The 15,557-nt window shown below is 57.8% G+C and overlaps 1 protein-coding gene across 1 annotated transcript; it reads right to left on the bottom strand.

The window, feature by feature from the left end:
• Window positions 1-1,344: 1,344 nt before the first annotated feature.
• On the bottom strand, window positions 1,345-15,114 carry LOC129067336 (complement C4-A-like). The gene is made up of 41 exons (XM_054569143.1): window positions 14,961-15,114; window positions 14,674-14,872; window positions 14,281-14,476; window positions 14,034-14,104; window positions 13,860-13,948; window positions 13,588-13,670; window positions 13,310-13,406; window positions 13,059-13,164; window positions 12,835-12,967; window positions 12,267-12,382; window positions 11,987-12,163; window positions 11,699-11,884; window positions 11,387-11,572; window positions 11,138-11,296; window positions 10,739-10,865; window positions 10,492-10,566; window positions 10,027-10,224; window positions 9,825-9,936; window positions 9,663-9,733; window positions 9,276-9,415; window positions 8,953-9,162; window positions 8,648-8,699; window positions 8,456-8,545; window positions 8,108-8,317; window positions 7,878-7,953; window positions 7,558-7,714; window positions 7,346-7,462; window positions 7,068-7,239; window positions 6,610-6,842; window positions 6,368-6,535; window positions 5,933-5,992; window positions 4,901-4,994; window positions 4,621-4,822; window positions 4,436-4,526; window positions 4,247-4,321; window positions 2,797-2,899; window positions 2,566-2,655; window positions 2,389-2,487; window positions 2,162-2,245; window positions 1,746-1,878; window positions 1,345-1,584 (listed from the first exon to the last, which is right to left on the bottom strand). The coding sequence occupies exons 1-41, from the start codon at window positions 15,023-15,025 to the stop codon at window positions 1,443-1,445; spliced, it is 5,244 nt and encodes a 1,747-aa protein (XP_054425118.1). The 5' UTR covers window positions 15,026-15,114; the 3' UTR covers window positions 1,345-1,442.
• Between the last annotated feature and the right edge of the window lie 443 nt (window positions 15,115-15,557).

Below are 15,557 nucleotides of genomic sequence, written 5' to 3'. Positions count from 1 at the left end.
CTGAATCCCTGGCTCTCCTACATGGGTTTATGCCACCAGCATGGTGAGCAGCTTTAGGGAGTGAGACCTCATGGGCAAGCATAAAGCCATGTAGACCGCAGCCCTAGGAAGGCTCTGAAGCACTGGGGAGGTCGAACCATCTTGAAATTGCGTGGCTTCGGAGGGGACTCCATTCTAAGGAGAGTGATCAGGAAAGGTGGCACGTTTGTGGACACCTCTTCATAAATTGACTCCAGCCCCATCATTTCCACATTGCTGCTCGGGCTGTTCCAGGGGCCCCTCCCACCAAATCCAGATTCCACCCTTATGAGTCACATGCAGGGCCCCCAAATGTGCTGTCCCACCCTGGCCTCAGGCTTTTCATAGTCTCTTTCTCCTGCCTCAAACACCCTCATCTACCCCACTCTCTTTGCCTGAGTCCTCAGCCTTCAGAACCTAACTTAGAAGTCCCCTCTTCCGGGAAGACTCCCCTGCCCACTTCGCCCATTTCCCCAGGCTGGGTCAGATGCCCCGACTATGTGCCCCTCAGGGACCACACCTCTCAGAAGATGGGGCCCTGGCACACTGGGCATGGAGTAAGAGTTCCACAAATATCTGTTGGATGATCCAATGGCAGGCTCCTGTACTGTCTTAGCAAATTTCTCTAGATGGATTTGATGGATTTCTGTGTCAGCCCTTAAGACCCAAGGGGTACCACCAAATGGGGGGGAGCTAGGGGGACAGGTGAGGAAGGTTCACCCCAGTAGAACGTTCTTTACATAGTATTAACAAACACGCCAAAGACAACTTTTTGGCTTGTTTAAAATTAGTACCTGGACGAAGAGAGCATCTGATCTGGGAATTACGCAACTCTGGAAACGTTTCCTAATACCACTGATAACAAGGTCAAGTGTCAACAGGCTTTCAAAAGATCAGGTCTCAGCTAAAAGCAACAGCCCCCAGAACTGGCAGCTGTGCCAGGACCAGTGGGAGACGTGGGCCGGACGGTGGCTCCTGAGGCAGAAGAGCCAGGTGTGAGTGGAGCACAGGTCCTGCCTGAGGCCCAAGTGCGGGGTCGCACCTGGCTACCCGGGGCGGAGGAGTGCCCTTCTGGCACAGTGGAAAGCAGGCCTTGGTGTGGACACTTGGTCCTCAGGGGGGGAGGCTGCCGGGTCACAAGTCTGCTCGGGTGGTCCTATGATGGACTGAGCTCCCGGCGAGTCATCTGGGAGGGATGAGGCACCCACCCAGGGTCATCGGGCTCTGAAAGCCTAAGATTACGCAAACGCTGGCCTGGGCCCCCCAACCTGGAAGGCACGATGGGGACGGCCTGCAGTCCTAGAGACACACGCGGACATGTTGCTGATGAAGGTCTTTATTAACTTTCTGGCCCTGCCATGGCGCCAAGCTAGGAATCACCTTTTTCAGGCCCAGGCTCCTCCTAGGGGAGGAGGGAGCAGCCCTTACACCTGACACCCCTGAGTGCCATACTCCTGCAGGAAGCCTCGGAGCTGGGCGCAGGCGGCCCGCTGGCGGGTACTCCGACACAAGCGATCCGAGGGCATCTCCTCGATCCAGCTGTTCGAGTCCAGCAGGTATTGGGGTCTGTGGGGGCAAAGGGCAGTCAGCAGCGATCAGGAGGATGGCCAGATAGGAAAGGAGAGCACAAGGCCCCTGGCTTCGGAGGGGCAGGGTCCAGGCGCAGGGGATCTGTTCCCTCATGAGGTATGAGAACAGCAAGAGACTCAGGGGCCCCGAGAACTCACTGTCCCTTGAGGTCATGGGTGGCCCCGTCCAGACCCATGATCAAATACTCTTTCCCAGGTTCCAGGTGAAGGCGGCAAGAGGCCCGAACCAGGAAGTTTCGGGTCTGCCCAGCAGTGGCCTGGGCGTCCTTGGCTGTGGGGAGACAGGCGCAGAGCTGTCAGAGGAGAAGTGGAGGGGCAGGGCCGGCAAGGGGCCAGGGGCTTTGCAGACACCCTCCCCCACCCCAACCCTGTCACTCCCAGCAGGGTGCTGCTTTCCCCTTTATAATGCGCCCAGAGCTTCTAAGAGGCTAAGGGAATCTAAGCTCAGACTCTTCTGAAGTTTTACTATTCCAGGCAGCCAGGCCCCAAACCTGGACCTCAGCTCCCCTCTGTCCCCCTAGCCCGGCCCACACCCCTGCCCTGTCCCTTCATACAGAAGTGCAGGACTTGGGTGATACTGGTCTCGAAGAGGCGGAAAGCAGCTCTGGAATCTTCTCTGAGAACCTTAACTTGGAAGCCTGTGAGGAAGTTTAGGGGAAGGAAAGGAAGGTGGGTTACCCCGAGGCTGAGGGCTGCAAGTTGGTGTCAGAGCAAAGAGGCTGCCTGCAGGCCTGTGACAGGAGCAGGCACAACCAGAGATCCTGATTGTGGGAAGACTGACCGTAGTCCACGCGGGGATAGTAGCAGGCAAACTTCATCCTGTAGCCATCTTCTTCCATCAGCCCCCGCTCCAGGGCACGCCGTTGTCGAGGGCACTTCCCTGAAGTCAGGGCCCAGGTGAGACAAGGTCAGCCCCAGCAAGCCCCCTCTCGGCCTGCCCTCAGACCCTGGGTCTCACCCTCGGCACACTGGCAGACGTCAGCAGAGCACAAAGTGGCCAAGAGTTTGCTCTTCGTTGGTGCTCCGTAAAACACAGAGCACTTGCGCTCTGGAGAGAAGCAGAGAGGGGAGTTAGGGCACGAGCCCCCTTGCTGCCTCCTAGTCCTCTGGAGCCACAGGACCTCCCTGCCACCGGTTACTGCCCCAGGCCCTGATGTCCCAAACCTCCCAGGTGCCCACAAGTGCTCGCCTGGGTTGTAGTAGTCATACAGGGCTGCGCTGGCCGGCTGCACCAGCCCCACGGCCACCTCCTGCACAGCTCCAAAGCCCACACATTCACGAGAGGTGGGGACCTGGCATGGGGAATGAGGGGGAGGTCAGGGGCCCGCTCCCTGGGCCCTACAGACCTCTGTGTTACATTTTCTTGGCCTGTCCCTGGTTCCCGCTGGTCTCATCTTCGGTGTCCTTCATGTTGTTGCCTTCTGGCTGCCAGAGCTCTAAAAACTGCTCCCAAGGTCTCTGCTGACCTCACCACCCAGATAGTGACCTCATCCCGGTCTCTTGTCCCCAAGAGCCTCCGCAGGGTCTCCCATCATGGACACATCCTCCACACAACTTTCCCTAAATTCAGGGTAAGCTTCTGGACCATCCCTGCTTCTGACCTGGTTGCTTCTGACATTCCCTCATCTTCCTTCCCAGAGGCCTGGTCCTGGCCCTGGCTCTTCCTTCCTCTGCGCTCCCCTATGAAAGTCTCCAGTACTCCCTGGCTTTCATTAAACCCTTCCAGGCTGATTCCAAAACAAAACTTTCAGCTTTATTCCTGCCTTAGGACTTTTGCAGGATGTGTAAATTCTCCAAATTTGCTCTGCCTGCCCTCCAAACCCACTCACGCTCCTGACAGCCTTGTTTCATCACTGATACAACCAGGGCCTCCCTTATCTGCCACAACCTAAGGGCAGGTGCTATCACGACGCCCATTCTCTGGGACCCTGCCGCTCAAGTGCAGGCCCAGCGCCCTCTCCCCAGGCCCACACTGGGCAGTGGGGCTGGACCTTCCCTCCTCAGCTGAGCTTCTGCGTGGTTGGCTCCTTCTTTCCCACTGTGTTTAACCAGATTCCCCTGCCTGGCTTCTCAGCCAACGGAGTCAGCCCCCTTTTCACATACTGGGCAAGGGGGGCAGGTATCCTTGGTCCACAAATGTGTGACTAATGGTGTTCCTGTATTCACGTGCCTTTTTCACATTTCCTCCAAGATGTTATAGTAAACATTCCAAAAAATTTTGAAGGCCTTCAGAGGGCTGATAACTCTGATTTAGCCAAATCAAAGGCCACAAAGACAAAACCAACTCACCTATGACCAACATCACTTCATAAGAGAAAATATACTAGGAAAAAAAAAAACTAGGAATGTCAATAAAAAGAAAAACAAAAGCAAACCCTCAAGTTGAATAAATTCAGCTTTCTGACAGGCTCACTCTCAGGCTGTCCCCTGCTGCCTGGCACTGGCCCCCAGACTGCATCAGGGCTCAGGCCCTGCCCTCTCGCAGGCACAGGCCCGTAACTTGACTCTGGCTCCCCCTTGTCACGCCTCCCTATTCACATCAGGTTCTCGCTGGGCACTGCAGTATCTCCTGGAAACCCCAGAGTACATGCGCAGTAAGCAGTGCCACCCACGCCCCTCCTCCCTCACCCCCTGCTCACCGAGTCGAAGTACAGCAGGACATGGGGCCCCTCGGTCTCAAAGTGACTCACGTAACGATCAGAGAGCGAAGTCAGCTGTAAAGAAGGAGTGGGTTTCAGGGAGGCGGCCTTGGGCCCTGCATGTGGCAGGGCTCCGTAGCAGGAGGGGCTGCAGGGATGGAACAGGGCTCCTGAGGGCACCAGCCACACCTTCTCCAGGTCAGCCCGAAGGGCGTGGAATCCGCTCAGGAGGGTGATGTCTGCGATGGCCATGCCCGATAGCCCCACCTTGCCGTTCCGCCTGCAGAGAGATGTGCCCTGTGGGTCTGGGTGCCCCCCGCACCAGCTGGCAGACACCCGCCCAGCCCCAGTCCTGCCTCCCCTCTCAGGCTCACCAGATGCACACAGTGTACTGCACTCTAGACTCCTGTTCGTCGGCCACCTTGGGTGCCTCCCTTCTTCGGCGGCTCCTCCGCCCCTCAAACAGCTGCAGGGGTGTCACGGGCTGGGAAAGGGCCCCTGGGTCATCTCTGACGAAACCTGTACTCTCCGAGTCCTTATAGTCCTCATAGTCTTCGTAGTCCTCATTTGCTGCCACTACATCGGGGAGGCATTGAGGCTTGGCCCCCGGTACCAGCCCCCAGAGGGCCCCGTGGCCCTGACCCCAGCACTCACTTGTGTACTCAACGTGGCCCATGACCGTCACCTCAATCTGAAGATCCTGGCAGGTCGTGTTCTTCATGTCCAGGATATTGTAGGTACGAAGGACCTGGCTCAGCAAGGGGCATGGAGGGAACATGAGACAATTGGGGCCACAGGCCTCTTTCCAGAGCCACACCTAAGGGCATCTCCCTGGGCTAAGGGCTTTGAGGCCTTTGGCCCCTTCCCACCTCCTTCCTGACCAGTCCATAAACACGAATGGCCCAGTGTTGGGTTAGACGCTGTGGCGATGGGGCAGCAGAAGCCTGCCCTTAGAACCAGCACTCTACACAGTGCAGAGGCGGCTGCTATGGAAAGTTCAGGAAAGGCTTCTGGCCAAGGCTTGAAAGAAGAGAATGAGTTTGCCACATGGGACAAGAAGCCAGGGGAGGACGGTCAAGGCAAGGAGGCCTGTGTAGGTGGGTACACCTGTCTGGCCAGGGAGGCAGGCAGGGACCCAGCCGTGCGTGGGATGCGCAAATTGAAAGGCTGATCAGACCAGTGTCCTCAGAAGGTCAATTTCACTGCACTGTGGACAGGAGCTCAGAGGGGTGAGACATAGGGGTGGGAGAATTCCAAGACTGTTCCAGCTCCGAGTGCAGTGAACAGTGACAAGGGCCCTGAGCATTAGGGGGCAAAAGGAGCAGTCACTGGGACCATTAAGAGGGGCTCAGCAGGGAGGGGCACTAAGACGCGCCTCCAAAGTAACAGCTGGGCTTCTGAGGGTAAGGGGCTCTGTCAGACAAGGAGGAAGAAGGGGCCTCTGTCTCAGGAAAGGCCTAGGTGGAGAACTGGGTATGTGAGCTCAGCACTGATATGAAAAGAAACCAACAAGAGCTCAGAGGGGGCAGAGACCAGAGTGAAGGGACAGCACACAGGACAGAGCGCAAGGAACACCAGCCCTGGGGTGTCTTCCTCCTTCTGACCCTGAACTCTGCCCACAGGTCTCCCACTCAAGACCCCAGCTCCTCCCTGCTGACCAGGGGGTCCACTGCTGTAGGCTCTCACCTTCAAGGTTCCTTTGCTGTTTCCTCCCACCTTCACATTAATCTTGCTGCCCAAGGAAAACTTTCAGGAACAGAAAAGGGAGAGAGATGTCAGAAGGGCACAGAAACACACACTGTTTATTGTTCCAATTTACTTCCTCTCTAAAAGCGAGCCCTCCTCTCCCCACCTCATGTTTTTACAAAGTTCACTCCTTTACATGCATTATTTCACTTTAGCCTCCTAAAACTCAGCTGGGTAGACTCTGCACACATTACTTTCAGATGAGGAAAATGAGGCTCGGAGGTTAAGTGACTTCCCAGATCGCACAGCCAGTCTTTCCACAAGGGTATCAGGACCAGCTGCTATAAGGGTGCTGCAGGGGTGGGGGATCAGGAAGTTCTGGCCCTTCAGAGTAGGCCCTGGTGTCATAGCAACCCAGGTAAGGGCGTGGTTCACCTGCAGCTCCTCCTCCAGCCCCCGAACTTGGTTATTGCTCAGCTGCAGCTTGTGAGACTTGAATCCATTGCGGCCCATGGAGCTGAGGGTGACATTGAGCCCCTTCTCCTCACTAGTGTGGGAAGCGATCCAGTATGCAGACAGCGCGTCCAGGGCGATCACTGTGTCCTGGGGATGTTGGGCCAAGACTCAGGCACTTGGTCTCAGAACCACCCAGCCCAGAGCCCCAGGGCAGCCCGTACCTGGGTGCTGCGGAATCCCCCTTGGAAGCTTCCCTGGTGGGTGAGCCAGGCTGCAACCCGGTCGGCCATCTCTGCCTTGCCCTCCCGGAGCAACAAGTGCAGCAGGCCATACGCTGTCGTTTCAATCCACAGGGCCGGGGCCTGGGGCACAGGGTCTGCCGGGTTGCGAGGAGCCGGGGTGGGCGACACAACATTGCTCTGAGAAGTGATCACGGAGCCCCAATACATGTTATCTGGAAGGGAAGGGGGACCCACCGGTGAACGGGTAGGATCCTGGTCATCTGGCCCCTTGATGCCCCTGTCAGGCTCCTCTAGCTCTGCCCTGCACATGCTTTCATTCCTTCTCAGCGTTTTGGTTCAGCTTTTGCCTTTGGGCACACTTGAAGGTTGCAAGGTCCCCCAAGCCCCAGGATCCCCAGGATCCCCAGGATCAATGCCAGAACCCCCTTGACTCTCACCGCCTGTCTCTTGGGCCATGGCCATGAGGTTGTTATGGGCTACATCCTGCAGGTCCACAGAGGCCTTGGTCAGCGTTAGTGCATAGGCTGTGATTGCAGCTGCGTGGGCACCCAGGAGCCCAGCACTGGCTTTTACCCCCAAAAATGAGTTTGCATTTGAGATGGAAGTTTCCTAGAAGAAAGTGGGGAGGAAGATCTGTGAGCTGGGCACCTAGGTTTCCAAGCGGAAAGACGGGGAGCTGGGGGCCAGTGAAAGGCAGACACACGGGCGCCCTTACCACTCTCTGCTTCAGCTGCCCTGCATTCTCGTCCTGGAAAATGGCCAACCCGTGATGAAGGGCGATGACCACAAAGGCTGTCAGGGCCACGGTCTCATCATTTCCTACCAAGCCCCCCTGGTTGGTTCAGGAAGAAAAGATGTCAGCCTGGAGGGGGAAGGGGCTGGGAGAGGTCCCGCCTGCGTTCCTCGGCCCCGCCTCCCGGCCCGCACCTGCATGCCCCTGTGCAGAACTGGACAGGGGTCCTGGAATGAACCATCAGCCTGCTGCTGGGACAGCAGCCACCTGGCCGTCTCCTGCAGCTTTTCAGGTGAGTCGGCCACCTCTTTCTGGGCCAAACTCAGTACTTTCAACACAAAGGCCGTGAGCCTAGTGTGGGGAGTGAGAGCTGGGGATAGGGACTGGTCCCCCTAGGGAACACAGCCCCACTCCCCCAGGTCCCTGGTTAGTCATCCTTCCATTGTGCCTGGCTCTGCCCCCAGCGGCCCTGCCACCCCTCAGAGACCCAGAACCGCACTCTTCCCAACCTCACCAGGTACTGCTGTCCCGATGTAACCATGCCCCATAGGAACCATCTGTTTTCCGAAATTGCTGGATCCGCATGTAGCCTTGGAGAGGAAAGGCGGCTGCTATTTGTGCCCAAGGCTATGCTCCCCATTCCCATTGGATATCCCCGCCCCCTCACCCCCACACTAGCCACTTGGGCCGCCCACCTTCCACTAATTGCCCAGCCCCGACTCCTGCTTGCCCTGCACCCAGCACCTTTCTGGATCAGATCCACAGCACGGTCCTTAGTCTCCGGGGGCAGTCTGCTCCACTGCTCTGTGCGGTCCAGGTAGCGGGAAGCAGCCAGTGTCGGAGCCAAGAGGACCATGGTTTGTTCCCCGCAGCCTGTCGGAACCTTCAGCAGGGAGACCAGGCCTTCTGGTGACAAGGCCCCCTCAGAGCCCAAAGTGTCCAATGGATCTGAGGCTATAGGGGAAGGAGATGGTTAAGGATAGAGATGAGGTCTGGAGACCCTAGGTCAGAGGGTCATGGGGTCATGGGATCAAACAGGTTCCACATGAATCCGTGGGTGGCCACTGGGGAGGGACTGGAGGACACTCCCACCTGTGACTCTGACATAGCTGCTGAAATCTCCATCGGGGATAATATTGGGATCCGAGTTGCCAGGAATTTCCAAGGTCCGACCTCGGTGGTCTGGGAAGATGGGGTAAGTTGTCAGTCTATCCTGATGTCTACAACTCCCCCCACCTACAACCCCCTTAGATCACTGATGGCGGGGGCCCGGGGGTCACTCACCCAGGGGATTGAGTTCATAGACCATCTCTTCTGTGTGGATGGCTCCTTCCTTCTGTCTCGGGGGAAACAGAGCTCTGAGAGATCACTGATCACCCAGGACTACAGCTGCCCCTCCCAGTGCAGATTCCCCAGGACTTGGAGTTTGAATTTCAGGGATAGAGTTGGGTCAGAATTGTAGAAGATTAAACTGACCAAGGCATTGGGTTTGGGTAATGGGCCTCTGGCCTGGCCAGCAGAGAGGATGCCAGGGGTTAGGGGGTAAATCTGGGAGCCTGGGGATCTGGCTTCTGGGGTACTCCATTCACCTCAATTTGTAGAACCTTAGACACTGCGTCCCCTACAGGGAACTCCAAGGACCCTCGAGCCACCACCTTCAGGGGCACAGCAGCAGCCGCTGTGGGCACCACAGAGAAGCCAACAGGCCGGGCAGAGCGTGCAGGCACCAGCACCTGCTGCGCCATCCCTCCGCCCCCAGCCAGGCACAGCCCATCCACTGGGGACACGTGGACGCTCACCTGGGGGCAGAGAGATGGGAATGGCCAGAGCCCCAGTCCCGTTAGGCTCTTCACCCCTCACCTGCCTCAGCTCCCACTGCCCCCTGTGCACACAGGCTCCCCCAGGGCCTCACAGTCAGATTTTGATCCAGGTAGTTGTAGAGGACAGGACGCAGCTCCAGCTGCTCAAAGCGGCGAACAGAGATGGGCAGGCGGAGGTGCAGGTGGAATTCGCGGAATACCCGGAGCTGGACTGGTGTGGCCACACACAGGCCTGTGGAGAGAGGAGTGTGGGGGAAAGGGCAGAAGTCAGAGGCCTAGGAGCATCACAGCCATCGGGTCCCACTAATGAGAGGCAGGGGTGACCCATCTCTGCCCTGGTCTCTCGCCTCCCAGCCCTGGTGCAGGCAGTGCTGACTTCCCCCGTTGTCTGCACCCCCTTCCTTTCAGTAGGAGAAGAGGGAGCTGGATGGAGGAGGCATGGAAGGGGGGTGGACGGAGGCCCAGCACAGCAACCGCACCTGTTGTTTTGGAGAGGCTCACACCATGGATCTCCCATGTGGTCAGAGAGTCAGGGAGCGGCTGTGACAATCTGTGGCAGGATAGGTGAGAAGACTTGTCACAGCCGGGGCTGGCCCCAGACACTGCCCTGGGACAAGGCCAGGCCCACCACATGCCCTCACTGGAGGAAGTGGTCCACAGATGCCACTCTCCAGAGCCAGTTCTCTGGGAAGAAGCTGCGAACAGGAATGTCATCTTCATCCATCAGGTCCTCCTCCTGCAGGATCTCCAGCGCTGGGGGACCACAGTGGAGGGGGATGAGGAAGGGCCCTTGTGCCCTCCCAGGTTCCCCGGCCTGTCCCCCAGCCCCCTCCATTGGCTCACCTCGGGCGAGGCCCACCTGGCCCATGGCCCGGGTCTTCTTGCGCAGGCCCTCAGCAAACTGGCAGCAGGACAGAAAGGGCTCCCGGCAGGCCGGCTGGGGCACACGGGCCGCCCGCTGCTCACAGGTGCGGGTCATGGGCAGCCGCGTCAGCCCATCCTGGCAGCAGCGCCTGGCTACTGGGGAGGTGTACTGGCCCACTGGAGGGCCCACTGAGGGTGAGCACAGGAGACCCACCTCCTCCCCACCCTGACCTCCAGATACACAGGACTCACCCTGAGAAACCGGGAACTCAAGAGAGGCCAGTGGAGAGAGCTTCCTGCCCACCTACTGTCAACCCCAGAACTTGGATCTCGGGCCCTGAATGCCATAAACTGCCTCCCTTGGGAGCAGGGAAGCCAAGAGGCAGACCCTTCCTCCTGACCCTTGGGCCCAAGTGGAGAGTTTCACAGGCACCTGCAACTCACACTTCTCATTAATCGCCTTCTGGAAGTTCACGTTCCTCTTTTGCCGGGTATTCTTCTCCTTGGGGCAGCTCAGACCTGGTAGAGAGCAGGACTGCAGCCAAGCTCTGGGTGTGTGGCCTCCCACCTCCTCTCCCCGCCCCCCTTCCCAGGCCCAGAGCTTCCCACCCCCTCCTCCTATCTTACCACTCAGGCCCCTCCTCCTCCCTTATCTTCCCACCACCCACCCCACTTCCTCCTCTGGTCTCACTCTTTCTGGCTGAAGTCAATTCCTTTCCATCAGAAAAGGCCAGACCAGCTGCTTCGAATACCTGAAGGGCACTGTTCCCACCCCCAGGACCACAGCCGAGGTCATAGCTGTTCATAACTTCGAAGACCTAGCATGAAAAAGCAGGGGTGTTGCAGAAACAAGAGTGGCTTGAGGGGCAGGAATGGCTTTGGGTGAGAGGGCAGGGGACGGACAAATATGAGACATAGACAGTGGAGAAATAGAGACCACAGGGCCCACAGCTTGAGGGAGGAGCAGTTGGGAGCAGCCTGAGTGAGGTCCAGGGCTGGGCCGCAGGCTTAGGGCTCGGGGCCCTGGGCTCAGGCAGCAGGAGAGTGAGTCACAGAGGACGGGGGAGGGGTGGAGAGAGTCTTAACAAACCTTGGCCATGTCAAGGGGCTTGTGGGCTCTGCCACCCACAGCATACAGAGCCGTGTCCATAGCTCCCAGTGCCACCAGAGCTGGAGAATCAGTGCGCAGGTGGAGCTTTATAGTCTCCCCAGGATGATAGTCCTTGTGACTGTCCACATTCAGCTCCAGCTGGCAGAGGCAAGAGGTGAGGCAGTAAGAGTAGGGAGAGCTTCTTTTCTTCTTTCTCTTAACCACCCCCTCTCCTGATGCATTCATTACCTTGCCTTCACAGGCTCCAGCCCTGACATCCACTCGCAGGGAGTTGGCTACTGGGCGGCCCCCATGATAGTAGAAAGCCACAAAGTAGAAAGAGGGTGCCAGGCGGTGGTCCACAAGCACGGAGACTGAGGTCAGGGCCGCCCTGGGCTCTCGACTCACAGACATGATCTGGCCCCGAGACAGGATCTGGGCAGGAGCGATTCCCTCTTCACTGCACATCCCCAGGGCTGAAACCACTCCCCACCTGAGGGCTCTTTCCTGCCTGAGCCTCTCCCTGCACCCTGCCCTCCTCTACAACCCACTCATGCACACCATGTAGTAGTAATGAGAGAAGCTGGCCCCACTGATGCCCACAGCTCGTAGGTTCAGGTTGACAGTGTCCCCAACTCGAGGGGATTGAAGATCCAGCCGTTCAATGGACAGAAACCCAGAGCTTCCTGAGTGCGGGGCCCTCACAGTGAGCTTGGCTGTAGCTGGATGCGGAGAGCCTGCAGACACCTAGAGGGAGGGGAGGGGTGGGGGCAGCAGGGCCATGGGTGCTCAGGAGCCCAGCCTGCCCTTCTTTCCCTCCCCATGCTCTCCCGTGCATCCGAGTCCTACCAAGAGCTGCACTTCTGAAGTGGTCTGAGGGACAGTAATGGGGATGGTGACTTGGCCGCTCCCATCTGTGCGTCGTTGATCGTTTTGTATTTGAGGAGCAGAACCAGTAAAGGACGTGGCAGAAACTTTGACAGGAATGCCAGAGGCTAGGGAGCCTGACATGTCTCGGACCAGGGCCTGGGTGGGTGGGGAGGAGCAGGTCAAAGAGAACGGTCAGAAAGGCCTTGGGCCCTCCTGATGAACACCCTCCCCCCACACCCCCTGCCCTTGCAGAAGAAACCTGCAGCAAAAATGGGGCCCCAGGCACGAAGTGTCGCTTAGTACGGCTAAGATCCAAGGAGAAGGGAGATGACACAAAACGCCAGGATGTGAGCTCTGCCTCCTCCATCTCTCCCCCTGCAAGACATGAGGCAGGCAGGGGTGGAGGAGGGAGACCCAGGAAGAGGGGCAGGAGAGCAGAGGGAAGCAGCTCAAGGGTTTCCTGCCCACAAGGCAGTGAGCTCCTCAGGGCACAGGCAGCCTCCCATTTATTTCTATGTTTGCTGAGCAACGCAGGACCCAGCACACAGATGGAGTGTAACATATGTCTGCTGGAGGAATGGATGGAAGCACGGATGGATGGATGGACAGAGGGGCGGAAAAAAATAAACTGAGACGGGGGGATGTGCTGCTTTCCCAGAAACCACCCAGAAGCCCAGCTGGAGAGAGACAGTCTCCTGGGCCTTTCCTGGCTTTGGGTCTCACACGATGGTAGGAAAGGTGAGGGGGGTGTCAGCACTGGAGAACAGAGAGTCAGCTCAGGGGTCAGAGGCCAGGGCCTGGGGTCATAATTAGGCGAAGCAGCTCACCTGGAGATTCAATGATGGCTGCTGCCACATAGAGGCGCAGCCCTGGGAGGTCAGTCAGGTGAATGTTAAGCTTTTCCAGGGCACCCTGAATCTCAGCCTTTGAGAGGGAGATGTGGCACTGGCCCTCGACCAGCTGGGGCAAAAATGAAAACAACCTGGGTTGACACCCGAGTCTCCCACCTCACCTCCTCTCCTCCCCTCACCCCCCCCCCCCCGCTTCCTACCTTGGTCTGATTCTCCAGTCCCCGAAGGAAAGTCTTATCACCATTCTCATGCAGGAGCCCAAAGCGCACATATGCCACCCCCTGCACTGGCTTCCCGTAGATGTACCTGTGGCCACAGAGAGACTGGGAAGAGGCTGGGCCAAGGGCTGGAGCAAATGATGGAATGGTCTGGGAGGGAGGCGGCTGACTGAGGGAGGGAAGGGGCACGTTCATACTGAGTGGCGAGCCCTGGGAGCAGGGCCCAGAGTTACCTGGCCTGGATGTGTAACTGGATTTCATCAAGAATGCCAGGTGCTGTCAGGATGTAGGGCTTTCCAGGGATGATCTTCACCTCAAAGTTGGGAAGGACTGATCCAGGGCAAAGAGGCAGGCAAGTCAGACTCTAGGGGAAGGGCCCTTTAAAGACTCCCTCCCCTCAGGGTGGTGATACCCATATCTCCCTGTCCCTGTCCTGCTCCCACCACCTCTCCTTCAGCCCTTACTCCCTGCAGGAAAGGAGCTGCTTGGCCCTCCCATCTCCAGCTCTCACCATATTTCTTCACCTCAAACTGGGTGCTGCTGTTGGATTCTGGGCCATCTGAGAATCGGGCTGAGATCTTCCAAGTCCCTGGCCTGAGGACAGACCAGCAAGGGACTCAGCCCTCTTGTGCAAGAGGGCCTGGGAAAGCCAGCAGCCCACCTCCATGGGAAAGGACTGTGGGGTAAACCAGAGACTCGGGGTGCTGGGGTCTGACTCTGTGTGTTGGGAGTGGAAAGCAGGGGAACCGGGAATGGGGTGGGGCAGTGGAGGCAAGAGCTCACTCTGAGATGTCTGGGATCACAAAGTCCTCCTGGAAGATGGGTAAGGGAGCATGCACCTGCCTCTTCCGCACACGGAGACCATGAGAGTTCTGTGATGGGAGGAAAAGTGGTCATGGGTGGGAGGTCACATCAGCGGCCCCAGCTGATCAGGGAGGTCAGAGGTCAGGGACCCACCTCCACGGTGACCGTGAGGGTGTCAGTGGATGGGCGCATCTGTTGATCCAGAGCAAAGACCCGGTATCGAACTGGAAGTGGAGGGTGAGAGGTAAGCAGCAGGCCACGTGGACAGGGAGTGAGGGGAGAACAAACATTTGCTAGGCAGCCTTCCTGTGCAGCACACTTTCAGGTTAGCCCATGTAAGGAGATGTGAGGGAGTTCAAGGTCTGAGGTCTGAGGGCTCAACCCTGGGGCTGAGACTCACCCCGCTGGCCAGGGTTATAAATGGGCTGGTCAGTCTGCAGAAAAAGGTGTCCCCGGCGAGAGGAGAAGAGAAGGTTGATGCCCTGAGTGTCCATCTCTTTGAACCTCTTCAGCCATGGTGACTGGGCCACCAGCTGGACCTGGGGGCCTCCAAGGAGGCTATTGAGGCCACAGCTCTCTGCACCTTTTGGGAGTATCTGTCAGGAAATGGGGAGGGAAAAGAAGTGGGTCAGACACAGCAGAAGGAGAAAGCCAGAGAGGCTGAGACAGAAACAGGGAAGGAGACCTTTGGGTGAAAGGAGCGACAGGGAGGGAGGCCAGTGAGAAGACAGACATTTACAGAAGACAGTGTGGGAGGCGCTGAGAACAGCAGGAGGGAGTGGCATCCAACTACCTGAAGGCTGAGAAGAATGAAGTCTTTTTCCGAGGTGAGGATAAAGTCCACCTTTGGGGAGCAGGACACCTGATGATTGGACGGGTTTCTCAGGAATATGGCTCCTTTTACTTCTTGTCCCGGGGGAGCATCCTGGAGCTGGAGCCCCACCGACAGGGGGACCCCCAGGTGAACCACGGAAGGAGAGAACAGGAGCAACCTGGGGAGAACAGGCAGGGTCAGCAGTCGGCCTCCCACTCTTCCACCCCGTCCCCCACTCTGCGACTGTGGCACCCTGTCTCCAGGACCTGGGTTCCTGCAGAGATAAGGCGAAGAAGCTGGACGCCCAGATCAGCCCCCAGAGGAGCCTCATGACTGGAAGACCCTAGAGGGATCAAACCCGTCCGTCTGCCTGCTCCTTTCTGGTTAACCTCAGGCTTGAAGCAGAGTTGACTCTGGACCTTGCTCCTCCCCTGGCCCAACTAATCCGGGAAACCACGTGACAGCCAAGAAATGCACTGGCCCCAGGCCCAGTGTTGGGGGACGGACACTCAGGCCGCCTGGGTCTCCGAGAGAATCAGGGAATCATGGCCCAGAGATATGCCCTCCCTGTTAACCCATCTCATCCCTGTACTCTGGGCACCTCCCCTACAGGGCATATCTGGGTGTGTATGTGAACATGCTCAGTACAGGTGGGCGTAGCACACAGTTGGAGAAACAAGGCTCCCTGTCAAGGCCCTAACAAAACAAGGTGATAAGATCCTGGTCTCTTACTATAACCCCCATAAAAACTGAACTGCTTTAGGCCTTTGCTTTTTGCAGGCCCTGACAGAGATTCTGTGGTTTAGATCAGGCACACCCTTGCCATCCCACAGGGAAAACTGACCTCAACACCCCTTTTCCTC

This window comes from Pteronotus mesoamericanus, unplaced genomic scaffold (assembly GCF_021234165.1).
Source record: "Pteronotus mesoamericanus isolate MK-2021 breed Mesoamerican mustached bat unplaced genomic scaffold, CSHL_Meso_final contig_20, whole genome shotgun sequence".
Classification (NCBI taxonomy): Eukaryota; Metazoa; Chordata; class Mammalia; order Chiroptera; family Mormoopidae; genus Pteronotus; species Pteronotus mesoamericanus.
Note: the sequence above shows the minus strand (reverse complement) of the source record. Positions and strands in the feature narration are given on the sequence as shown.